Source organism: Carassius carassius, chromosome 15 (assembly GCF_963082965.1).
Source record: "Carassius carassius chromosome 15, fCarCar2.1, whole genome shotgun sequence".
NCBI lineage: Eukaryota > Metazoa > Chordata > Actinopteri > Cypriniformes > Cyprinidae > Carassius > Carassius carassius.
Genome location: NC_081769.1, coordinates 32986273 through 33014215, shown reverse-complemented (window position 1 = coordinate 33014215; position 27943 = coordinate 32986273). Strand labels below are relative to the sequence as shown.

The following is a 27943-nucleotide window of genomic DNA, read 5'->3' as shown; positions in this document are numbered from 1 at the left end:
GTTTTATATAATACATATTATATAAAATTTATAAAATGATAAAATTAGAAATAAATTGAATAGAAAACACTGCAGAAAAAATTGCATTATGTTATAATATATATTTTTTTAAATAACTCTTTAGAAATGATTCTTTTGTAATTTAATAGAAAACAGTGTAGAAAACATGCCTTTATTTTATAATATACAATGCATCAAAAATGTATGATTTGTTTTGTACTTCCATTGGCAGAAAACATGCCTTGATATCAAATAATGTTTAATTACAATAACACAAAACATTATAAATTACTCTACTGTAATTTAATAGAAATCAGTGTAGAAAGCATGCCTTGATATCAAACCGTACTTAATAATAACATGTCAAATGATTTTATAAATTCTTCTTATGTAGTTTAATAGAAATCAGTGTAAAAAGCAAATCTTGACTTTTTATTATTTTTGACTTTTTATTTTAGAATAGCATATTTATTTTTTAATAAATAATTTGTTTCTCTATTGACAGGAAACAGTAACATGCCCAATAATATTTATGATTTGATAATATTTTATAAATTAAACTAAACTCATTCATATATTTTTTATCTATATTGCACAAGCCCCTGCTATGGAAAAAGCATTGTGAACATGACTCAAAACAACTCATGATTCACAGAAGAAAGTCTTTAAAAGGCTGTTTCATGAGATCTCCTTGAGGAAATCATTCAGACTAATGGTTTGTATGTAATGTTGACAGCTTATATGCTCATGGAGCCGGATAATGAATGGAAGGACAAGCTGACACACATTCACTGAGAGACTGTCTGTCTAACTGATTCACACACGCTTGATTGACAGGTCAAACCCCGCCCCCTGTCCTTGAACCAGACGCCTCTTCAAGCAGCAGCTCAAACACAAGGGCTTTCTGTCTGCCTGCAGGATCTTCATCTGGACGCTGAGAGCTGCTTTTCTTTCAGTTTTGTCTTTAAGATCCAGATCTGAGATCAGGGTGAACCCACGAGAACATCTGAATGTTTGTCAGTTCAGCACTCTCCCAAAAAGTTCTCTTAAGTTTGAATATGCACAACAAAAAAAAACAAAAAAAACAAAAAACACACTGAGCAGATTTGAGAGCTACAGGGCAAATATTCCGAAAATTATGACTAAATTATATATTTATCTAAATTTCTTTTATTTAAATAAGTCGTAAAATAAAGGAAAATAATTATTTCATTTAGTGGAAAGCAGTTTATATAAGAGTTATTTTGCAATAATAGTTATTTATAAAAAAAGTTTTTTAATTATTCTTCCTTAAACAGAAAATAAAATTGTAGAAAATGCCTTGAACATTTATTTTATAATAAATCAAAAATATCGAATTGATTGTCATTCATTAATTTGACAGAAAACAGTGTATAAATACATGCATTGACTTACTTTATAGTAAAATATTTAGTTTATATCAAATTTAGAATTTTAAGTTAAATAGTAATAATTCAAAATAATTGTGTGATTTATTCCATAATTCAACAGAAAATGGTGCAGAAAACATGCTTTGACTAAATGTTTATATTATAATAATAATTAATAAAATTACTTCATATATTTAACAGTAAACAGTGGCTTGACTGTTTGTTTTAAAATTAAATATAAATGTAATAAATTATTATTATCATTTCTTAATTTTACAGAAAACTATCGAAAACATGCCATGATTGATTGATTATTATAGTGTATATAAAACAGAAAATATTTATTTTAATTATATGATTAAACAAATATTTAAATATTACTCTAGTATTTCACTGTAAAATTAATTGTAATAACAGCAACTTACTACTACTACTAATAATAATAATATAAAAATATTATAGAAAATACATTTATGAAAATGTAATAAAATGATTATTATTAATAAAAACATATTGAACAAAACAGAACATTTCTACTGTAATTTAACTCACAAATTGAGCATTTAAGAAATTAAGAAATCGGAACAAAATATATATATATTTTTAATAATATTTCACATAAAAATCAAGCATTTAAGAAATAATGTAGTAATTAATTTACAGTTCAACTCTAAAATTACAATACTAATAATAATGGCTGTCACACGACCTTGTGAATACTGTACTTGCAAAGTGGAGAAAAATGTCATGCTACTGTGAACAATGACAAATTTATCTGATCTGTCCCACATGCAAGAAATGTAATTTAAATGACGAGCGTGAAATATGAAGTCGTAGATGTTCAGCTTCTTCATTATCGGATGCATCATTTAAATCCAATTTAAATGCAAACATCTGTCTCTCAGAATGTTCATTTGTAACAACCGGAGCATTCATTTGTTGTCCTAAACGCAATTATATATTTGCAGCATGACTGCGTTATTGTACATAGAGCGCCCTCTCGCGGCTGTAAACGGTAATGTTTTCTCTTGGTTCTTGGTTCTAAATAAATGTGACTTATAGTCCAGTGCGACTTGTATATGTTTTTTTTCCTCGTCATGACGTATTTTTGGCCTGATGCGACTTATACTCAGGTGCGACTTATAGTCCGAAAAATACGGTATGTGCTTATTTAAATCACATTTCAGTTTCTTGCCATTTTTTTTTTTTTTGTAATGATAAGGCATGGATAATTATTTTGGCTTTTTTAATTATAGGTAATTCTAGTTTCTTTATTTTTTTTATTTATTTTTTTATTTGTACTTATTATTTTATTTTGAGTTTGGGGTCGGTAAAATGTTTTAACTGCTTTAATTACTAGACTTTAATGGACTACTAGTTGAAAAGAGTTTCTTCTGCTCTCCAAGGCTGCATTTGTTTGATAAAAAAAATACAGTAAAAACAGTAAAAATCGTGAAATATTATTGCCATTTAAAATAAGCATTTTCTGTGTGAATATATATTAAAATGTAATTTATTTCTGTGATGCTCCGCTGTATTTTCAGCATCATTCCTCCAGTCTTCAGTGTCACATGATCTTCAGAAATCATTTTAATATACTGATTTGCAGCTCAAGGAATATTTCTGATTATTATCAATGTTGAAAACAGTTGTGCTGCTCAATATTTTTGTGTAAACTGTGATGCATTTGATTTTCAGGATTCTTTGATGAACACAAACATCAAAAGAATGGTACTGAAACAATGCCATACATGTCAACACTGAATGCATTCAATCCTAGTTAAGCACGCAGCGTCAGAAACACAACAGGAGTCTTCCGTGTTTAATGGACGGTGTGCCTGTTTGAAGGAAACTAATCTCTGGAGAAGGCTGTAATTGCAGCATTTTCTGAGTAATTTCATCAAATTGGCTGAAGAGCGACGGCTGGCAGGGATGAACACAACACAACGGAGCTCCACGCAGCCAGAGACATGATTAGATTTGAAGAGCATGTCCATATATTTGTCAATCTCTCTTGGAAAGCCTCCAAATAAAATGAGATTCAATTACAAATTCAGCATGATGCAGAGTTGCTCCAAAATGTCCGACTGATGACTGACTAGAGCCAGAAGAGAGAGTTTGACAGGAGCTGCTGGAGTCCAGCCGTGTATGCACTGATTTACAGATGAATCAGGACTATTAGTCAAGTATCATCTACAATTTCCATTTGTTTAGCTCTGATATTGTTAGTAGCAGCAGAGATGCAGCGCTTTAGCATGCGACAAGTGACTGTTGGACTGAAAATCATCTTTAAAGCAGTTTAACAGTCGCTTATCAATTACAAAATACTGTAAAACTCTATATGCACATACTGTACATGACGTCGGTTTATAACATCTGCAAAAAAAAATTTATTAAATGGCATGAATAAAAATGGTTTAACCATAGCACATTTGTATCAGATTTCTTCAGGTTAAAATAGCAATTATTAGTGCGATTAACAAAGTAAATAAATTCATTTATTATTTCATTAGCCTAGGCTCTACTGGTTTGTACAGATGCATAAAAGGTTTGTGATAGATAAATTGATAAACTAATAAAAAAAACTGATGGTAGTACTACTACCAATAATAACACATTTTCTTTTTTATTTATTGTTGTTGTTGTTATTGTTAATATCGTTATTGTTGTTGTTGTTACTACTATTATTACTGTTATTATTGTTATTATTCTTGTTTTTGTTATCGTTATCCTAATTCTTATTATAATTCTTATTGTTGTTGTTACTATTGTTAAAATGATTGTTATTATAATTATTGTGGTTGTTAATATTGTTATTATTGTTGTTATCTTTGCTAGTATCACTATTATTATTGTTGTAATTGTTATTGTTGTCATGTTTGTTTATAAATCACAATTGTTGGTCAAATTATTATTATTATTATTATTGTTGTTGTTGTTATTGTTATTTTTATTGTCATGTTTATAAATCACAATTATTGGTCAAATTATTATTGCTGCAGTTGTCATTTATTTATAATCACAAAGTTTGGCCAAATTATTATTATTATTGTTGTTATTGTTGTCATGTTTGTTTATAAATCGGCCGAATTATTATTATTATTTTTATTGTTATTATTGTTGTTGTTGTTGTTGTTATTGTTATTTTTATTGTCATGTTTGTTTATAAATCACAATTGTTGGTCAAATTACTATTGCTGCAGTTGTCATTTATTTATAAATCACAAAGTTTGGCCAAATTATTATCATTATTGTTGTTGTTGTTATTATCATGTTTGATTATAAATCACAATTGTTGGTCAAATTTTTATTGCTGTAGTTTTCATATTTATTTATAAATCACAAAGTTTGGCCAAATTATTATGATGATTCTTTTTTTTTTATATGACTTGGTTTCAAGTCAGCCCATTGGGCCACATACAGCCCAAATGTATGTGTGTATAGTCCAAAAATGTAAATATTTTTACAGTAAAACAAGACCAAAGATGACTGAACCCACACTGCATTATTAGACGTCCCTAGTGGACTAGATGAAGCAGTCATGTGAGTCTGATGTGTAGAGTTCATATGAATCTGCTGCTGTGTATGTAGTCGAGTATCCGCTGACACACAGACATTAATAAGCAGCTCTGAGCTCTGAGTGTCAGCGGCTGATCCAGCACAAAATTACAGTATTGATCCTGTTGAGATTCAGCTGCATGAAGCAGAATTAATGGCGTTATGATTCTCTTATGTACAGTATGAACTCCGTCTCAAGTGTTTCTCCTAAGAACAAGTAAAAATAGATTCATTAGAGTTATAGAAGTGAATGTATAACTCAAACCGAGCGGCTCTACAGTCAACAGATGTTTGATTTGTTTCTCTAGTCCTGTGTTTAGACAGATGCATCTCCAGAGCAAACACAAATGCGCTGAATGCATCAAAATCCTAAACATTTCCTTCTTTGGTTGAGTGTGTGCTAAAACAACAGCTCTGCACTGACTCATGAACGCCGGAAAGCAGGAAAACACAAACGCTGACAATATGAACATCAGCGCATTATATTTCATACACCGTATAAATGGGAGATTCTAGCATGTGGGGTTTTTGGAGTTTTAAAACTTCTTCTAAATATCTATTAGTGATGTGAAAACATTCAGCCAATTAACAAATCTGACCATGAGCTTCATCGAACGGATTTGTGATGTGAATATTTTTTCTGATTGTAGATACAACATTTCTAAGACCATATCAGTAGTGTTCACTTTGAATGTCAAACTTAGAATTTTTTAAATAGAAATTTGTTGTTGCCCAATTAAAATTCTCAAATAGTAACCGATTTTGTAACAGCAACCAATAAAGCTTCCAGAGCATTACTTAAAAAAAAAAGAAAAGAAAAAAAAAAGAAAAGAAAAAAGATAAATAATTGTTTTTGATCTTTTCTCTTGCCACTTCTTATTCACAAACAGAATCTCTTTTAGAATAATAAAACTTGTTTTCTAAAATGTTTGTGATGGATGAAAATAAATAAATAAATAAATAAATAAAAATATTATATTGATATATTTTTTTAGAATATTTAAGAAAATTATCTTATTGTTTAATGCTAAATGAAAAAAAATCATATTTAAAATGTTATTTAAGTGCATACAAAAAATAAATTAGTATAGAAATAAAGTATAATAAAATGAGTTCTTTAATTGTTATAATACATTTTATTTTTTTAAACTAATTGCTTTAATTTAAATATTTTTTTATTGCATTTTTTGTTATATTTAAAGTTATAATTATGTGCATTAATTGCAAATATAAAAATTTATTTTGAAATAGAATTTTAAATTATATAAGTAAATACATAATTTTTTATTTTATACGAATTGTAAAAAGTATACAAAACATTTTTATACAGTATACACACACACACACACACACACACACACACACTTATATAAACACACTAGTGCAGTCAAATCCATTAATCGCATCCAAAATAAAATTCTGTGTTTACATAATATACTGTATGTGTGTGTGTACTGTGTACTATGTATATTTATGTGCATATTTAAAAATCTTCTATAAATCTGAATATATACGTATTCCTTTTTATTTCTTTTTTCCAAAGGAGTCTTTTTTTTATATATTTCTTTAAAATAACTCTGAGAACAAACGTCCCTATTTTTGCAGAATTGCACATAAATCAGCACAAACAAGTGCTGACTTTGCCGACTAGATGTCGTGACACCAGCCTGTCTGACTGAATATAACCAGAGCCTAAAACTGTGTCTGTTAGGTGCTCTTTGACCCTGATGAGCGTCAGACACTCGCAGCGCTCAGCCATCCCAGATCTGACCTTCCCACACTGCATCCCGCTTCCTACTTCCTGTTATGATCCGAGGACACATGACCACTACACAAAAGCAGACATGATCTATTACTACTTCTGTATGCATGTTTTGAAGAGCACAAAAGTCTAGCATTTTGTCAAGACGCTCGTTTTACAAAATAACCCAGCAGCACATGAAACCGAGACCCTATATCAGAACAAAGCAGCACGTCCTCATGAAATCTCTTTTCCCCAGCAGTAAGGCTTTTTTCAAAGCCATCCTTTAAAAGCTTTGCCAAAGTGAGTGGCATTATCTGTCACACACACACACACGGCCGGCTCATACCGACGTCTCCATAGCTTATGGAAATGAGCCCCGGCCGCCAATTGAAAACACTAAGAGATGAAATCTGCGAGACAGACACAGCGGGAGAGAGAATCTAAATAAACAGCCCAATCACACCGAGACACATCCCAATCATTATGGAGATCCATCTCACTATAAAGAGAACATATAGTGTGTGAGTGTGTGTTTGCTACAGAAACAAGCCACAAAAAAGACAGCGTTTTACAATGATTTCACATTGAAAGCTTACTGCTTTCGGGTCAAAGATGAGACATTTCATTTAAATTCAATTTGAGACTTTATATGCATGTAAGGCATATTAAATTCAAGTATTCTGTCTACTTCAATGCTTAAAATAACCCATGCAAATAAGTAAAAAAAAAAGGGTGTGTTAAATAATGTCCATCATTTTTTAATGTAAGATAGAGTAAATTACAGTAAAAGTTACACTTATTCTGATCTGTACTTAAGAATAAAAATACATAAGAGAAAAAGGTGAATTATATTTTAAATGACTAAAACTTCTTGCTGATAAATGGGTAAAACCCAGTGCTTTTAAAGAGATTTGAATGATTTAAAATTTCACTTAATTAGCATTTTAGTATTTTGTTTTATTTGTATATTAGGTATTAGTATTAACATTTTAGCATTTTGTTACGCATTTCTTTAAATAATTCTAGAAAGTGTGATTAAAACGTACTTCAAAATGAAGTAAACGTTACTGGGAATTTCTAATTAAAGTCACCAAAAAATGTCAAAGCTGCTGTAAAATTGTTTCCTGACAATTTTTATGTAAATCCTACTCCAAATTTGCATGTCAACTGAAAATCATTCTTTAGCGTTATGATTTTATGAGTTTCATTCAACAGTACTGTATTGGTCATCTCATTTATCAAGGCCTGTTGTTTATTAAAAATAACCTTATTCAAACTGCCCAAAAAGGCTTGAGCATCAGCTGTTTAACGTTATGCTGTGTGCACAGATCTGTGCAAAGCTTTAGGGGACTGTTATTGCAACACCATCCAGACACTCAACGATCAGCTTTATGAGATTTTTTGTTGTGGATTTACGTGAGTCATCAAAAAACATCTGGCTTTGAGTCTAAATTGCAGGGATATTTGAAGTGCTGCATCCACTGAAGCAGAGAGATGGGGAGAAATAATTATAAAATGCAATAAACACACACCTGTGAAAGCATTAACGTGAAACTTTGCAACCACCCAAATAGAAAATGGGCAAAGCTTAATAGTTTATTCTGATTTTTATTTTTTTTGCATGCATTCAAACGGAGGGTTTATGGCCAGAATGCAGCAGTGTGAACAGACTTCATGCTTCATATACTACTATCTGAGGGCAAACAGGTTCTTTTTAAGAGCTGACTTCACCTACTCTGCTTGCATTATTTATTCATTAGGTTAGTGAGTGAATGGAGAGCGATCCTTTCCTCCTGCCGGCTCAGATGAGATGCCGTCTCGCTCTCCGGTCCTGAATAGCAATGCAGTCTGTATCTGTATCTGTCTCCAGCTGCACGCTCGGCTAAACTTACAGACTGTGTAAGTATCGAGTCCTGCTGACAACATGCGGTCAGATTCACTGCTTAAGGAATATTCCAGGTTACATACAATTTAAACTCTGTCCACTGCTACCATTGCATAAAATGCTCATAATCACATTACAGTTACATTTTATGGCTTACATAATTACCTTTACTTTTTATGGATTACATGTCATGCAAACAATGTTAGTAAATTATATAACAATATAGTATACTTATTGGTAAGTTTAAAACAAGTTTGATTAAAAAGTAACCTACAGAGAAAAGTAGAGAGAATGCATTACCTAAAATGAGTAACTAAAGATTACTAATTACTACAGTCTTTCAGTTAATAAAGCTAGAGTGAAAAGTGTTTCACAGATTCACAACAGTTTCACAAAACCTGTATTTTTGCCATGTTGCAATTTCTTACATGCATAAAGAAGCATATTAAGACATTTCGTGTTGTTTGCGCAGATCGTGACAATCAAGCACATTTCCACCCTACTTCTTATTGCATTGCATTAATATTTTCTATTCAAAAACAATGTTAATTTGTTCTCCATATGGAGACTGTTTTTAACCAAGCTGATTTTGCCAAAGTGCATGGAAACCAATGGGGCAAACACTATGACAAACCCAATTTTTGCACAGCCTTTCCACAATGCATCCATGCACTCATTTGCATGCACTTTTATGACCCTAAATTTCAAGCAGTTTCAAAATCCGATGTGGGTCATTTGACCCCAACACAAACCGAGGATCTAATTTATACACACAGCAGTATCTAGAATAGGTGCATCTCAATTACTGCTGCAAAGAACAACTAAGATAATACGACACATAATGCATGGTGAGGTACTGCCGTAGTGTTTATGTAAAGAGGATTTTTTATTTAGAGGAAGGAGAACACAAAGCTGCACATCTACTGTACGACGCAGCTTCCCTGGAGAACCCAGACACATTTCTTTGTTTATCATCCCGTTAGGAGAAACAGAGGGTCTCCTGAGATGCCGATGAGCCAAACAGTTGGAACAGACCCTCGGAGGCTCAGTACAGGGACTCCTCACACCAGAGGGCCCTTAAATAGAAATGTGGATGTAAAAGAGCGTCTGATGAAAGGCGGGAGCGGGAAACACAAAACATTGGTGTGCAGGAGAGAGAGATACAGTAAGGACGACGAGTTTTATTAGCTCTGATAACAAAAAGATAAACTGTAAAACTGATGCTGTGCAGGATCTGACTGCAATTTAAAGCAGCAGTTCAGGCGCTCAGAATACAATAAAACAACTCGCTTTGCTTTTTTATTTTACCTTTGTGTTATGTTGTGTTAGGGTTAGTGTTATGTAAGCTAGTTTCCACTAAAAATAAACAACAATTATTATTTTTTTCGCTACGAATTTACAGTTTATATATTACAGTTCTGTCCCCACCCCACCTTTTTGTTTCTGTCATGGATTAAAAAATAAAGCTAATTGTGACTTTTTATCTCACAATTTAGACTTTCCCCTCAAAATTCTATATTTCACAAATCTGTGTTTATATCTCACAATTCTGTTTACAAGTTGCAATTCTGTTTATTTCTGTTTATATAGTACATTACAATTCTGTTAATATCCTGCAACGCTCTTTATTTCTATGTTGCAATTGTGTTTATACATCACAATTCTGTTTAATATCTTACAATTGTGTTTATATGTCACATCACAATTCTATTTATTTCTGTTAATTTCGCAATTCTATTTATTTTTGTTTGTTGCAATTGTGTTTATACATCACAATTCTGTGTTTATATCTCACAATTCTGTTTATATTTCACAATTCTATTTCTGTTTATATCTCGATTATGTTTATACATCACAATTCTGTGTTTATATCTCGCAATTCTGTTTATATTTCACAATTCTATTTCTGTTTATATCTCGATTATGTTTATACATCACAATTCAATATTTTGTGTTTATAGTCACAATTGTGTTTAAATCACACAATTCTGTTTATACATCACAATTCTACTTTTGTGTTTATGCGTCGCAATTCTGTACTTATATCTCAAAAGTCGGTGTATGTGTCAACTCTATTTCGGTGCTTATGCACTGTAATTCTTTGTTTATATCTCAATTATGTTTATACATCACAATTAACTTTTTTGTGTGTTTATACATTGCAATTGTGTTTATATCTCACAATTTTGTTTATACGTCACAATTCTATTTTTGTGTTTATGCTTCGCAATTGTTTATACGTCATAATCCGGTTTATATCTTGCGATTCTGTTCATATGTTGCAATTCTATTTATTTCTTTTTATACGTCACAATTCTATTCATATCTTGCTACTCCGTTTATACATAATTATTCTGCATTTACAACTTGCAACTCTTTTCTGTTTATATATCTTACAGTATAAAAAGCAATTATTTATATTCTGAAAAAAAAAAAAATTTGCTGTTAAATGTATTAAAGGAACACTACACTTTTTTTGAAAATAGGCTCATTTCCCAACTCCCCTAGATTTAAACAGTTGAATTTTACCGTTTTTGAATTCATTCAGCCGATCTCTAGGTCTGGCAGCCGGAATGGCGGTAGCACTTTTAGCTTAGCTTAGCATAGATCATTGAATCTGATTAGAACATTAGCATCTCGCTCAAAAATGACCAAAGAGTTTCTATATTTTTACCATTTAAAACTTGACCCTTCTGTATTTACAATGTGTACTAAGACCGACAGAAAATGGAAAGTTGTGATTTTCTAGGTCGATATGGCTAGGAACTATACTCTCATTCCGTCTGCCAGACCCAGAGATCGGCTGAATCGATTCAATAATGGTAAAACTCAACTGTTTAACTCTAGGGGAGTTGGAAAATATGCCTATTTTCAAAAAAAGTGGAGTGTTCCTTTAATGCATGATTCTCTATGGATGTTCCCACTACAAATAATATAAAACAATGACATTTTGTTTGAAATCTTGTTTCTTATTTATATATATATATATCATATGGAAAAAGCTGCTTTGTGTTGACTTTTTATTAGGCCAGTATCTTTTGCATATGTGAAAATGGACAGGAGTGTACAGGAAAGACTCGCAGACTCAATCTGACACAACAAACAAACCAACTTCAACATTTCTGCCGTTTTGCCCAAGATACACTGGTCCAGTTCAGAGCAGAAGGGTTCTGGGCTCTGCTTCTGTACAGTCACACCTGCAAAACAACTTCCTGTTTCTGGGTTTCTCTGAAACCACACCATAAACACAGAGAGGGTGGATCACTTCCGGACGCAGCCGTTACACCCAGCTCTCGGGCAAACCGTCTTACACTGTCTTTCTTCCATGTGCCTGGCATGCATGCATAAGAACTCATGGTTGGATGAAAGCAATCACAACTAAACCATCAGGAGCTAACTTTGCTTTATAAATATTTAAAGTATAGCTAAAATGTTAATAAAATATAAATGCATCAATTTAAGTAATATAATCACATAAATGTGCATGCATATTAAGGGAAAACAAATGGCATGAAGCCTTTAAGTACTGAACAATTAAAAATTAGTAAACGGCTTTAAGTTTTAGAAGTAAAGAGTGATTATGCAGTAAAAATTCAAGAAACAACACAAATTAATAAATATTAATATAGTTTGTAAAGTATCATAGCAAAATATTCAGGTTTTAGCCTGAATAACCATATAATCAAATAATTACTTAAGAATAAAATGAACAAATTTAGTAAAATATTCTAATAAATATTGAAGTTATAAAAGTACACTGTAAAAATGATCATTAATAATAAATAAAAAACAAAGAAATATATTTAGCAAATTACAGACGTAGATGAAAAATGCATGTAAATGCACAATTGATTTTGGTTTCTCAGCTCAATGTCAAATGAACGCACAACACTTTCAGATCCATTATTCATTAAGTTAGTGTCATGAACATGGGTATAACCATGAATACTAGCAGCTGTTTACCAGTGTGACTAGATAAAATGTGAAGAGAACAACACTGCTAAAGATGTGATGAATGCAAGTCGCTCTCTGAAGGCAATTTACTCGGAGAAGCAACAATGAGACGTGCATTATAGTGCATTATGCAAATGAAGCATCATCAGTAACGGTCGACTTCTGTGAGAGAGAACGGGCGGCTTCCATGCCACTTGTGACAGAGTTCAGACCAGACCGGCTTTACAAGTGGACTCATGTGCGCTTCAGTGGTCCAAAACTGAGCTCAGAAAGCTGCTTTCAACCAAACCAAACTCTGACGTCAAACCAAGCTCATACAAAAACATCCTAATATGCTTAAAGTTAGCATGAGGAATATGAACAATCAGTAGAAATAGGAATGTAAACAAAGCACATTAATGTACACAAAGGTTTAAAAATGTAATAAAAAAATAGTAAAAGCACACACTGAAAGTATGTTCAAAATGCTTAAACGTTTATGCATGTTGATCAAATCCATTATACTTTTCCATCCGTCCAGTCTGACTCCGTTTTAATATGGAACTCCCATGTTTTATTAACCAATCAATTCTTAATGGATAAAACAGTCCTTCGGTAAATTTGTTTTCCTTAAGTTACCATCTGAAGTGTTTTGCCTCTATTTAAAAATAAGAATATTGCATGTGTGTTATTACAGTAAACCATTTCATTTTAAAATAAAAATTTCATTTTTACGCTTATTGGGCCAGATTTACTAACAGCTTGCGCCAGTGCAAACCATCTTTTGGCATTAAAATAGTACTGTCAGTATTTACTAAAGACGCGCAGTGAATAATTAGAGCTGAAAAGGAGTGGACAGTTATTTTTGTATCAGACCTTATTGAATATGCATTTGTAGGAGTTGACCTTACAGATGAATAATTTATGGGAGGAGAATATTAAAATGAATCATGCAACACGATTTACTAATGTTTGCGCTCGTCAAATTACTGGTATCTGCGCCATTATTTAACGGCAAAAAAGCATGTCTTTAAGCAGGTAGCAATTTGCACTCCTCTTGGTAGATTGCTCTGTTCATTATGGAAATGATCTGGCTGTGTCTGTGTTCTTTAATATGTTCATTGTTAGTAAATTGTTAGATTTTCTCTGCATTTACGAATGTGCTATAATGCTAATTTGCCCTGTTTAGTAAATCTGGCATATAGTATATAGTTATTTTTTTATTGTGTAAAGAACGATAATCAAACTTATAAATACTACTACAGTAAAATCAACAAATCAACAGTAAAATCACGACAATGAGATTGGCTGGTGACAGTCTATGAAGTCATTTCCCGGCGCGATCACAGTATAAAAGGTCGTTGGGAGAACATGTAATCTACTTCTTCGTCTGAAGCTTGCTTCCAAAGCATGGCAAGGGAACAAGAGGACACAGTGTCTCGTTCCCTACATACGTAACCTGAGACGTTCCCTCGAACTGCTTCCTCTAGAGGTCGCTATGGGGAACAGTATACCCACGTCACCATAATGAGGGGAGTGCATGCAAGAAACCACGGCGAGCACTAAGCACTAACTCTACCATAACTGTGGTAGTTGCCCCTAGGGTGCGCCTTGACGGCCAAGGGCTTGGGCTGTATACCCTAAACAACTTACCCGATAAGGGCTGGGTTGGGAAGTCCGAGCCTAGGGCAGGGCTCAAAGGCTTGGAATCAGAAGAAAGCGATTCCTTTAAGGGGATAATAAACAAAACACACCCTGGCCTGTCACCCAGGTGGCTACTGCCAGCTCTGAATGAGCTTGCTCAAAAAACAAGTTCGATAGATCTTCGGTAGTAACACCCTGCTCAGAAATGTATCAATAGGGATACTTAAGAGAAAGGGAACGAGGCTGACAGCATGCAACACTTACCCATACAGGATTTAAGTGTGCAGAATGCTTAGTGTGCACACTTACCACAATGTGCATTTTAGAAAGTGCACAGAAGCTCAGCACCAAAAATACGGAAGCTACGTGGGGCCCCCTTGCTCTCAAAGAATATTCAATTTTAGATTTGTTTTTTAATTTGGCCAGCGGTTATGAAAAGATCAGTCAGATCACGTAATGTGAATGTCGTACAGTCTTGCTCAAAACTAAAAAAAAACGAGTTGAAAGCCTACTGAGCCGTGGAAGAGACACGGTTTCTCAAGCACTTTCCAAGACATGGTGTAACACGGACAAATGCGTTTCATTCATTCGTTCATAACCACTGAACATAACCCATCAGTAATCAGAGCAAAGCCTCAGAATCAGAACAAAGCCTCTGGCAAGAGAACATGCACTCCTAGTCATACTTAGCTTTTCGCTAACATAAACAAACAGTAAATGAAGACAAAGAAAAGGATGACGTGTTTTTACCGGTGCCCATTCATACTGTGATCGCGCCAGGTAATGACGTCATAGGCTGTCACCGGCCAATGTTATTGTCGTATTTGGATTTATGCTTCAGACACCGGTCACGCTGAAAGCATTCCCCATAGCAACCCCTAGAGGACGCAGTTCGAAGTTCCCTTGAAAGGGAACGCATTTTATCTTCTCTGACATTTGAAAAGTGATGCTTCATTATTTATCACTCTGTTACAAATTGAAAACACGCTGATGTACAATCATTAACACGACTGCAATTTATTTGCTCTTCACTTCGTTCTGTAAACAGAGTGGGCAGATATTGTCACTCCCACATGAGCTAAACAGGAAAAATGATTCAAGTCCTTTCGGCTGTAATGATTTCTGTGTACCGCTGTTTCATTAACGGCCTAATTGTGTTGGTAATGAACAAAACACCCTTCCCAAAAGCAAGGCAACGCACTAAACATCCAGTTAATTAAACTATTTCTACCAATGTCGCCCCTGTGGAAATTCACTTGCAATGCCTGACTGAACCAAAGACGCCACTCGCATTCACTGGAACCGGCATCATTCGGCGGCTGAAACATGACGCTTCATTTCCAGCGGTTTTCCATTAAACCACATTTGTGTCAATTGTGCTACTTTCATGATTTGCATTCATGATCTGATCTTTATTGAATGAAGAACAACTCGAAAATATAATAATCATAGTCTGCGAGGAACGAAATCCAATAGAAGAGCTCAAATCAAATCATAAATTCAGATATTTGAATACATCTTCCCCCCAGTTTGTGGGAAGTCGTGGCCTAATGGTTAGAGAGTCGGACTCCCAATCGAAAGGTTGTGAGTTCGAGTCCCGGGCCGGCAGGAATTGTGGGTGGGGGGAGTGCATGTACAGTTCTCTCTCCACCTTCAATACCATGACTTAGGTGCCCTTGAGCAAGGCATCGAACCCCCAACTGCTCCCCGGGCGCCGCAGCATAAATGGCTGCCCACTGCTCCGGGTGTGTGTTCACAGTGTGTGTGTGTGTGTTCACTGCTCTGTGTGTGTGCATTTCGGATGGGTTAAATGCAGAGCACAAATTCTGAGTATGGGTCACCATACTTGGCTGAATGTCACTTCACTTTCACTTTTTCACTTTTTATGTTCCCAAACATAATCACAATGATGATCAAATAATTTTGCATCACGTATACTCATAAAAGGCATGTCTGGCACACATTTCAGCCCTCCAATAAATAGGAAAATGGAGAAAAAAAAATATTGCAGTAATAATATTACTACAGTTAAACATTGAAATAATTCATTTAACTTTAAAATAAAATATATAATGAAAAAATATTTCTTTATCATATTATGCTATTAAACAAATATTGTAATTTTCATTGTATGAATTTTGATATTAAATCACATTATTTAATTTTTTTTTTTTAAATAATTACATTGCTGTAATGTGTTTTTCACATTACAGCAATGAGTTGTTTTGCATTATTGAAATGGGATGAATTAATAATCCTAATACATGCTTAATTTTGTTTTGATATTTGGGAGAGAAAAAAAAAGTCTGTTCTTGATTGTTTCATGAGATTCACCAAAACCATAAAAAAAAACTTAACTAAGCAAACATCATATAAAATGGAGTTGAATTGATAATAAAAAACGTTTCATATGATACGGCCCCTGCTAAATGAATAATTTATTGCCTTATAGTTTACAGTGTTGGGTGTAACACATTACAAGTAACGCAAGTTACATAATCAGATTACTTTTTCAAATAACTAGTAAAGTAACGTACTACTTTTTATTTAACAAGAAAATATCGGAGTTACTTTTTCAAATAAGTAATGCCAGTTACTTTTTTCCCCATTTGTTGATTGAAAGCTCTCCTGTCCCCTTGTTGAGAGATATTGGAGTAAGATGTTACTTTAGTTCTAGAATAAATGTGAACATTTATTTTGTGAAAATTTCATTTTCCAGAATTTATTTTTCAAAACCGTTAAAAGTATAAATATCCTTATATAGCATAAACGTTTAAGCATTATGGACCAACTTTCAGTGTGTGCTTTTACTATTTTTACTATTATGTCTTATCACACAGACTCCTGTTGTAATTGCATGACTGTTCATGTAAATTGTGCATGCTTTCAAAAACAGAGGTAGGCCTACGTATCCTACGTTTTTTTTTTTTAATCTAGTGAAGTAGATTAAGCTTCAGATGGAGCCGAAGACACAATCATTATTTTTCCACAGCAATAACATCTTCAGTCGTCATCTATGTGACAACAGAGAGTGCAGCACCAAAGGCTACGGCCACACAAACAGACGACAGCGATGAACTATAAATGACAGAACAACACAGAGAAAAGAGAAAGGTGCTAATAAACAGACACACAGTAGTCCTAAACGGGTGAAAAAAAGTTGTATTTTATTTTTTCAGTCCTGTAGATGGATAAACCTGAAGGAAATCTAAAATGACAAAATACTTCAAAAGCTCTGTATCCAAAAAGAGTAATTTCACCATAACAGATAATAATATTATTATTAATTATTTTTTATAAAAAAAAATTAAATACAATTATATTTTTTATAAACATTATATATATATAATAAATTGTATGTATATATATAATCAAAATAATATAATGATAAAATATTAATATATTTTAAATAAAAATATATAAAACTCATATGTGTTTGTGTGTGTGTGTGTGTGTGTGTGTGTGTGTGTGTGTGTGTGTGTGTGTGTGTAAAAAAATGAGATTTTTGCTGAAAATTAAAAAAAAAAAAAACCTTTAGGTGACCTAAACGATCTATTTTTGGAAATCTACCACTATATATCCAGTACAGAAAAATATCTGCCAGCTGACACGTTTCTACCACAGCATGGTCTATAATATCAGAGCGCCAAACCCTCATCAGAATCATGACAATGTCATTGTCTCTTTCTTCAGCGTCTGATTTTCTATAATTAGTACATCCATAATTACAAGGCTGTTTGGTGGAAGAGAGTAGAGGTTTTCAAGCACCAGTTTGAAAGCTGAAGCAGACCGCAGGCTTAAAAGCTAGAATTTGAACTGAAATACTCCTGAACATGCAGTGGAAAACTCTGGTCCCCAGCAGAGCGTTTGTCTGGGAGCGGAGCCGAGCGCATGCAGAGGTCACGTCCACCCGTGTCTACTTACTGGAATCTGATGCAAAGCAAACTCAAAATAACAAACATGAAGCTTTGTGCAACAAGCAAAACAAACAAACTGCTCCTTTAGAGACTAAACAACTGGTCAGTCATTTGCTTTACCTGACCTTGATCCTACACTTTAACAGTGAGTAACAACTGCTGTAGCTTTCCATGCACTAGAGAAATCTTCTGCAGTTGCATGAATATAGTTTGGATTAAATATGAATCACAGAGTTGCATCTCAAAGAGTTTTGCAGATATGAAAAAAACATTCTTGCATTCCGGCATTCTTGCAAAAAAATAAAAAAATAAAAATATATTTTCACAGAAGCTGAAAGAGGCTAAACAAAATGTAAATAAAGCGACTAGAATTAAATCACAAATTAAAACCAGCCATTTGAATGCATTTTTTACTCCGTTACATTACAGCACATAATCACAGGGATGTTTATTATTGAATTATACTGTAAGTTCACCTATGGGCCGTTCACACAGGACGCGCTCCTGCATTCAAAACAGATGGAGCGCATTACCGTGGAGTAAAACAGAGTTCAACAAGGTTACATGGAAAACTTGGAAACATTAGGGAAATTCTGATTTGGATTTTTCAAGGCCTGGGAACAATCATGGAAATTACTATAGTAAAAAAAAAAAAAAGCTAAACAAATGTTTAATGTTGTTCAAAGAAGCCTCTTCTGCTCAACCAGGGCTGCATTTGTTTGATTAAAAATACAGTAAAAAAAAATGAGTAATATTGTAATATATTATAACAAATAAAAATAACTTTTCGATGTGAATATATTTTAAAATGTCATTTATTTCTGTGATGCACAGCTGTATTTTCAGCATCATTACTCCAGTCTTCAGTGTCACATGATCTTCAGAAATCAGTCTGATATGAGGATTTGCTGCTCAAGAAACAAAAAAGCTGTGCTTCCCAATATTTTTGTGTAAACTATGACTTTTTTCAGGATTATTTAATGAATGCAACGATCAAAAGAACAGCATTTATGTGAAATATAAATCTTTTTTAATATTGTAAATTTCTTAACTGTCACTTTTTGTCATTGCTTAATAGAAGTATAAATTTATTCAAAAGAAAAAGAAAATCATGCCAACCCCACTCCTTTGAATACTCTTGCTTTCAAGCCAATTTGGTTAACAAATTTGTCTTCACTAGTGAATTGGTCTGATTTTGCATTGCTCACAAATCTATTTCCAGTACATGAACAACTTCAAAGGTCATGGACAATCATGCCAAATTTGAGCTACATTTAGCTTGATACAGCAAATTCAAAAAGAAAGAAATACACACACAAATATATATATAGTGCATGCTTGCCAAGAAAATATTGCAAATCCAGCACACTTACAAAAAAATGCAGAAGTATTTGAACAATGTGTCCTGTGCAAACAGTTAGTGCTTGACCAATTTAAAGGGACAGTTCACCAAAAAATCCTCTGTAGTGAATGGGTGCCATCAGAATGAGAGTCCAAACAGCTGATAAAAACATCACAATAATCCTCTGCTCCGGGTTATGTGTTCACTACTGTGTGTGTGCACTTTATTAGGTTAAATACAGAGCACGAATCCTGAGTATAGGTCACCACGTCACTTTCACTTCCATTAATCCACAGCACACCAGTCCATCAATTAACAGCTTGTGAAGCCAAAAACTCTGTGTTTGTAAGAAACCAAGACATTTCCCATCAATACATTTTTAACTTCAAACTAATGCTTCCAGCTAAAATACAAGCCTATAATCCATAATAGCATTTCCTCCGGTGAAAAAAAGTTAATCTTCCATCGACTCTTACATCAAAATCGGATTTGTTTCTAACAAACATTCAGCTTTTGGCTTCTTAAGACATTAACTGATGGACTGGAGTGGTGTGATGTTTTTATCAGCTGTTTGGACTCTCATTCTGACGGCACCCATTCACTGCAGAGCAACTGATGCAATGCTACATTTCTCCAAATCTGATGAAGAAACAAAACTCGTATACATCTTGGATGAATAGATTTTTGCCTGAACTATTCCTTTAATAAAAACCGCTAATTGAACTCTTATTTAACACCGTAATATTTTATTGACTCATTTTCTAAATGGCCGTGTTTCAGCTCATTCATCAGCCTGTGCAATACATCCCTCATCAGTTACTGTGGCAACTGAATCTAGCCGAAATGTAACCAAGCGCTAATCGCATCAAGTTGAGTTTGCCCATATTAAGAAAGGCAAATCTCAGCGGCGCAGGCTCAAACAGAAAAACAGCTGCTGTGATCATGACTCTCATTTAACAGCCGCTCTCCTTCCCCTGTTTCAATAGCCAGAAGCTAATTGGGCTCTCCTGCCCCCTCACCAGCAGCCCGAGGCCCGCGGCGTCCTCCTCCGCTCCGAGAAGTGGAACAGGATCTTGGCTTTCCCGAGAGGAAGCGCTCAAAGCACATGGCTCCTCTCTCTCTCAGCCTCGGGGCCGAGCTCTGCCAAGCTGCTCCTTGTAACTCTATCCATCTCGCAGAGCAGTGAACGCCCATTCAGCATGTCCCAACAGGGGATAAACCCTCCAGTCAGCACCCCGTGACAAAAGAAGGGAGGCACTGATGAATGAGAGGCCATAGACTCGACAAGCTTTACATGCTCGTGGATGCGAACCACAAATTCCTCTAGACTTTCTGGGGAAGCTCAAAAAACTCATTGAGTGCAGCTACAGCCAACTAGAAAAGATTAAACACACGCATAACAGGCCAGATATAGCTAAATAAAGAGTTTTTTGCGTACATTTACCATATTGATAACAAGCACCACCTTTGGCTCAAGCATAATGCAGTAATGAATCATGATAATGAAATTAATGTTGCAATGCAATGCAATGCAAAAAAAAAAATCATTAAGGTGCTAAAAAGACTTCATTTTCTTTATGCAAAATATATTCTTTAATCAATAAGCATGTGATTGATGCAAAATAAGCATTGACAGTAAAATTAATGGCACGATTCAAAAAGGAACCAAAATATGGTTCATTTAAAAAAAAATAAAAAAGTGATATACTTTTTTATTAGCATATGAAGCATAACATCATAACTGTTCTTAAAAGGATTTATTTTCTTTATGCAAAATATTTTGATAAGCATTGATTTGTTTGATTCACGCATAAGCATTGATTTTTGATTGGTGTATGTGAAATAATAAATATTAAAATGCCACAACGCAAAAGAAACAATGATACCAAAAACATGCTTTATTTTTATTTTATTTATTTTTACACAAAATGTTGATTTTATGCAAAAAAAAAAACTATGATTTATGTATGATTTAAGTATTGATATTAAATGTAATTCCAAGATGTAAAACATCATAGTGGTCTTAAAACATGCTTTATTTTCTTTATTCAAAGTATGGTATTATTTATCAACATAAGCATTTATTTATGCTAAAAACACTGATATTAAAATTAACACCTATGCAAAAACCATAAGGGTCCTGAAGCAAGGTTAATTTCATGCAAAATATTCAGATAATATTTATGCAAAATAAGCATTGATTTGCATTTGATTTATGCAAAATAGCAACTCATTTATGTTTGATTTATTAAGCACTGAAATAAAAAATGAAGGCACACCAAACATCAAATGGTGCATTGATGCAAAACATCATAATGGTCCGAAAAAAGGGTTTGTGTTCTTAATGAAAAATATGCTGATGATATTATTTATGCAAATAGCATTGATTTATGTTTGATTCAGGCTTAATAAGCAGTGATATTAAAATTAACACCACACTGTCAAACGTTATAATACGATTCCTTTTCTTAATATGGAATCGGTTTTATTTTTGCATTGAAATGTTTTTTGAGATCAATTCTTGGAAACTCATTCACAAGTTTCCAAATGGCTATAATGACGCTTGCTAGAGCTAGTTTTAACATCTTGTGTGTTTCAAAACGAGTTTTATTAGACTAGTTTGATCTGGTTTCAGATAAGATGTCACACAACAGAAACAAGCACTGATTGGCTGCTTCAAATGTTAATCAAACCATCCAATCCAGTTCTAACAGGCGATTCTGAGCCTAAATAAACTGCAACGCTTAGGACAATATTTGACTTTGTTCACATCAAGCTTACTCACTGCAGATGGTTTCGATGGTTCAAGGAGAACATATGTAGTCAGTCCTTGTTTTTGAGTCCTTCGTGTCCAAGCACTGAACACCTGCTGAATGCAAATCCTTAATATTGGCCGAACAGATTAACTTTGCTTGACAAATGAGTAAAACGACCATACTTCAGCATGCACTGTTTGCCAAGACTGCTAACAAGATCCGACCTCACATTTCAAAAAGAAAATGTACATTACTTCCATCTGTAGTTTCACCCAAAAGCTAAGAAAGGGATGGCTTTCGAGAACCATAGCAGTCGGGAAATGAGCTGCTCTTCGTCTGATGGATTATTAATATTTAATGGAGCTGTTTATGATGATTAGGTCAGACATGAATATGCATGGCTCTGACAGGAGGCGGCGCAGAGGGAAGCCTGAGGCATCAGTAAGGCAAACAGTGTGTAAAAACAGCACAACCTAAATAGTTCATTCAGCATGTGGCTTTAATAGCAACACTATAAACCCTCCACGAATCACTGAAATGACATGCAAGTAGGTCGGTGCAGGTTAATACACATCAACAAACAGGCACATTCAACATGCAATTCACTTCCAATCACAATCCGGATGATTACTTATTATATTTTCATAAAATTCTCTGGTCTCTGAAACATTTAGCCTTATTTGCTGATTCTTAACTACATCCGGACTTAAGTAACACCCACTTTTTGACCATCCAATCAATTCCTGATGCAAAAAAAAATAAAGCCCTTCCTTGGTATGTATTTGAAAAAAAATGCATATACCATTTCAGTTTTTCAACTTAATTTCATGTTTAATTCAATGTTACATTTGCTACCCATTTCTGAGCAAAATATTTTTTTACTGTGAGATGCAAATAATATTTCAGCCATAGTTTAGGCAAAAATGTTGATAGTCATGCAAAATAAGCATTGATTTATGATCGAGTTATTCAAAATTAGATTGATATTAACAGTTAAGACCACAATGCAAAACATTGCAATGATCCTAAAACAGGGACAAATTTCTTTTTGCAAAATACATTCTGATTTATTCAAAATTATCATTGATATTCAAATTAATTCTAGAGTGTAGAACATCATAATGCCCCCAAAATAGGCCATATTTTTGTCATGCAAAATATGTTGATATTACTTATGCAAAATATGCATTGATTTCAATTTTAATTTATGCAAAATAATCATTTATGTTTGATTTATGCAAAATGAGCATTGATATTAAAATGAACGTCACAATGCAAAACACAGGATTTTTTTTAGTGTGGGTTGAGAACAACGTTTCAAGTTGACTTCAAAGTCAAACACACTCAAAAATGATTTGTTCGGTTGTCGATTATTTGATTTTCCTTTCATTGCACTCCTGCCCACAGCAAGGTAAAAAACCAGTCCAGTAGTGGCTTTCTAAACCCCCCGCGGCTCTGGAACCCGTCCAGCGCTTCTGACACTGTGAAATATGATCTCACAATAGAAAATTCAAAGCAGAATTTCAGCTAGAGCTAGCCATAAAAAGGCATTTCAATACGCTCACTGCACACTGGGAATGTACTATGTTTCTACAGTTACTCATTTCACAAAGTCTGACTTCAGTAAGTTAGAGAAATCAAAGATGTCAGCCGGCTGGACCTTGAACTACAGCGAAACCATATGAACCTGAATAAACAGCACTCTGACATTTACAGGAGAAATAAACCCCAAATGAGAACTTGGTCATCATTTTCTCTCCTTCATGTCACACCAAACCACAATGTATTTTTCTTCCCTCAAACACAACAGATGAAATCCTGAAGAATATCCTAAAATATAACGAAATGCCGTCAAGATCTGAAACATCAACAAAAAACACCACAGAGTGAAAAAGTACATAAACGCTTTATTTTCCCACACTTCTGATGTTATAAGAGTTTTTTAAGGAACAAACCCAAACTGAAGTCTTCGAATAAGATCAGTCTTCTTTAGACACACTGCATTAATGTTATTCTTCAAAATTTCACCTTTTGTGTCCCAGTAAGGAAAGTCATGAAAGTTTAAAGAAATATGAGGCTGGATGAATGACAGAATATTCATAAATTATTCTTTTCTTTAAAAGAAGACTTGTGATTCACAATATAAACTTCAAATTTTAAGTGTTTGCTGATTTAAAAAAACTAACAAAAAAAACATGCATGTTTCTAAAACAGTATACTGTAGTTAAAAAAAACCTACGATAAAACAATTAAAAATATAAATTTAAAATTAAAATATAAATATAAATATAAATAAATATAAATTTATTTCTACAGAAGATGGCACCAGCACCTGACAGTAAAGCACTCACATGTACATCTCGGAGATGTCTATTTGATGCATTTACATGCAAGATGTATTTTTTAAGTGTTTGTTCATCTGCAATACATCTCTAAGATATTTCCTGTCAGATGTCATACAGACATTTATTAGAAAGTATGCAAAACTGCTTCTGAGACGTTTATCAGATTACACCGCCGATGTTTCCCAGATCTTTAGCAGACGTCTGGCAGATGCTTGATTTCCTGAAATCCTGACAAACTGTGTTGCGAGTCACACGCTGAAGTTCAAAGTTCAACATCAATCATCAGCACTAATAATAATAATAATAACAGCAATGTTTAGTATAAAAACAAAACAAGCACCTTAACAGCACGAAAGCACAACGCTCACAACAAAAAGAAGCAAAGCAGCACTAAAGCTCATGTTTCAGTGTTGGGTGTGCATTTTCAGCTTTCTCATCCCCATGTGACAGAAAAACTCAAGAGCTTTCAGTAGCACAGAAAGCACAGCTCCAACAATCACATGAAGACAGCAAACCTTCAGCAGCACAGTCAATGCCTGCATTACACATCTCAAAGCGTGGCTTTTATCTGGATTTAACAGAGCAGCTTCAAACAGCGGTCAACACAAACACACCCTGATAGGGACGTGACACAGCACTCAATATCTGCTTCTAGCTTCTGCTAGTTTATTGTAAGGAACCAAAAGAACAGGGCAAGTTGTCGCATGTGCTTTATATGTAACTTTCTTAGATCTTTGTTGGAAAGTGGTTTGAAATAGTTTTGCATTTCATAATCATTTCACTCTTTAAGTCTTCGTTCAAAGCCTATAATAAGCAAGAACAAGAGTGTGACAACATGCCCCGCTACAGGGGTCAATGTGTTCAAATCTATTTTTCCTGTTCAGTTTTTGTAGCCAAGACTGTTCATGCAGACTGATGTTCGCCGGTGTAAAAGTAGGACAACTAGCCCCGACACCATTATAACTTTAGTTTAAAAGCACTGGCATCTTCATATCAGTTCACCTCAATTTCAAGGCAATTTAGCAGTAATTCAACATTTAGCAAACACGTGACACTTACTACAGGCACAATCCCACTGGAAAAACTCTTCGTACAGGCTTCAAATATAATATTCATATCATTTTTTACATTCATTCCATAATTATGACTTGGTACATCACCATTCTAACTTATCTTAAAATAATTTATCTAATATTTTTTAATTTTCTCATAATTCCAACTTTCTCTCAGCAGTATGGCTTAAGCATGATTCCAACATTTATCTCATAACGATAATGTTTAATCTAGTCATTTTCACTTTTTAATTCATAATTACGAGTCGGTATGCCCTAATTTATAACCTTTTATATCATATCTCACAATTTTAACAGTATGTCAAAATTTTAATTTTATCTCATAATTATGGATTAGCATGTCATAATTTTGAATTTTTAATGCCATAATCATGTCAATTTATAAAACTCCTGACTTTTTATTTCATACTAAAAGATGACTGTACTATTTGATCATTTATAACTTTTTGTGATAATTCCAACTTTTTCCTGGCATGTAATAATTTCGACTTCTTATCTCATAGTTATCACATATCATTGTTTTGCCTTTTTATGGCATACTTTATAACGTTTAATATCAGAACTCCAACTTAAATCCCATACTCATGATGTTTTAACTCACAATCTCACAATTATTTCGACGTTTATCCCATAAATATGACTTGGCATTAAGCTAATGTGGCAGAATTGATCATCTCACCTCTTTCACTTTCTCCCTCCGCTGAAGCGTCTCGGAGTCTGATGGAGTTCCCTGGTTCTTCCCCAAAGCTGGTTTGAGCAGACACTTTTTAAACGCCTCGTAGCTGTAAGCTCTGCCGTGTTCCCCGCTGTGAGCGGCCGAGGTGACCCGCTCGTCTCCAGCCGCCGGTTCGTGCGCCCTCGCCGGACTCCTCTCGTCCTGCGCTCTACTCCCAACAGATCTCTCCACGGTTCTCGCTCCATGGGTGACCGAGGGCTTGCGGCTCACTTTAGGCTTGACATTCGACCCCTCGCCCACTTTTAAAGCCGCCCGCTGATGCTCTGGATCCCCGGGCACCTTTTTTGAAAGCACACTATCGGAGCCCACCGTCACCGCGGGATTCTCGTTCTTGGAGAGGAAGATGCGCTTCAGGCGCACGGTGTCGGGGAGAAAGAAAAGTGCCCCGAAGCACAGAGTAACCAACCCCGACAGGAACAGCAGAAACACGAATTTCTGAGACAGACGAAGCCCCATGCCCGATGCTGAGACACCGGGTAACTTTCGGAGCACCATTTAAAATCTCCACTTAAGCACGAGGATACGCACCTAAACTTGGTTAGAAAGCGCAAGCGACGCGGCAGTCGTGCAAACTCAACTGTCTCCTGCTCAAAGTGCCCAAATCCTCCTGAATCGATCGATTTAAGAGACCACGAGTGGCGTCAACACACTTGCGCACAACAACAGCGTCATTGCGCGCACACTGCTTCAAAACCAGCTTCCTTTCGTTTCAGAGCAGTCATGTAACATCACATCTGCGAGACCGAGATGAGACTAGGTCTTTAATGCAAGAGCAACAAAGTGTTAAGCACAGCCAAAACAACCTACACGCTGTTAATGCGCATCTAGGACACGAAATTGAAACTATATGGACTTAAATGTACTCTATCAAGTTAAAGCAGCATTTAAGTAGCATATGATAATATGCTCAGCCAAAAGACATTACATTAATGCATTTTAAAACGCCTCAAAAGCAAGCAAAGTGAAAGCAAACACTGCTTTCTGAAAATGTCAACGATGGTATCACGCATTTATATGAACATAAATGTACTTTTAAAAAGTCAAAGCAGCATTTGTGAAATCTTTATTAATATGCACAGTCAACATGTGTCAATAATGCATATTAAACACCTTCTTAGGCGAGAAAATGCCTGCAAACACACTGAAGATGATGATGAGCTTTACGAACTTATTGTGCACTGTCATGCATGTATCACACATCAATCACAATACATGCAAGGTCCCTACAATCAAACAGATTTCTGAAGATGATGAGCAAACAGAAGACTAAACTGAAGCTTTCTGACCCGAAAGCGTCACATTGGTGTACATTAAAAGCATCAACGTGGATCCACACAAATGCTTTCTAATGATGATGCTGCTGCTGCTGATGATAAAGACTCGTGGCCAAACAAAGCAACGCTGAAGTTTAGTGAAAGAAATAAGACACATCTCAGCCAAAACCCCCAAAACTGCACCATCATGGGTTATTTCACAACATCTACGCGCGTTTGGCACGGTGCACACCACTCCAGGACACAAGAGCTGCAAAAATACATCCAGAGATCAAATCAAGAGAGTCAGCGAAGCGACGAGAGCCTAAATTCGGTTAAAGTGTTTGTAAAAACTGTTGGTTTGCT

At 34.5% G+C, this 27943-nt stretch overlaps 1 protein-coding gene across 2 annotated transcripts in view; it reads right to left on the bottom strand.

Moving 5' to 3' along the window:
* The window catches only part of LOC132158926 (mannosyl-oligosaccharide 1,2-alpha-mannosidase IC-like), a 163982-nt gene extending 136397 nt beyond the window's left edge, over positions 1-27585 (bottom strand). Inside the window, exon 1 of one of the 2 annotated variants that reach the window (XM_059568553.1) lies at positions 26268-27585. In XM_059568553.1, the coding sequence (XP_059424536.1) occupies positions 26268-26819 (552 nt within the window). In that variant the 5' untranslated portion in view covers positions 26820-27585. Of the gene's footprint in view, positions 1-22199; positions 22328-26267 lie in introns of those variants that run through there. The other variant, XM_059568554.1, reaches the window with a different exon arrangement.
* Between the last annotated feature and the right edge of the window lie 358 nt (positions 27586-27943).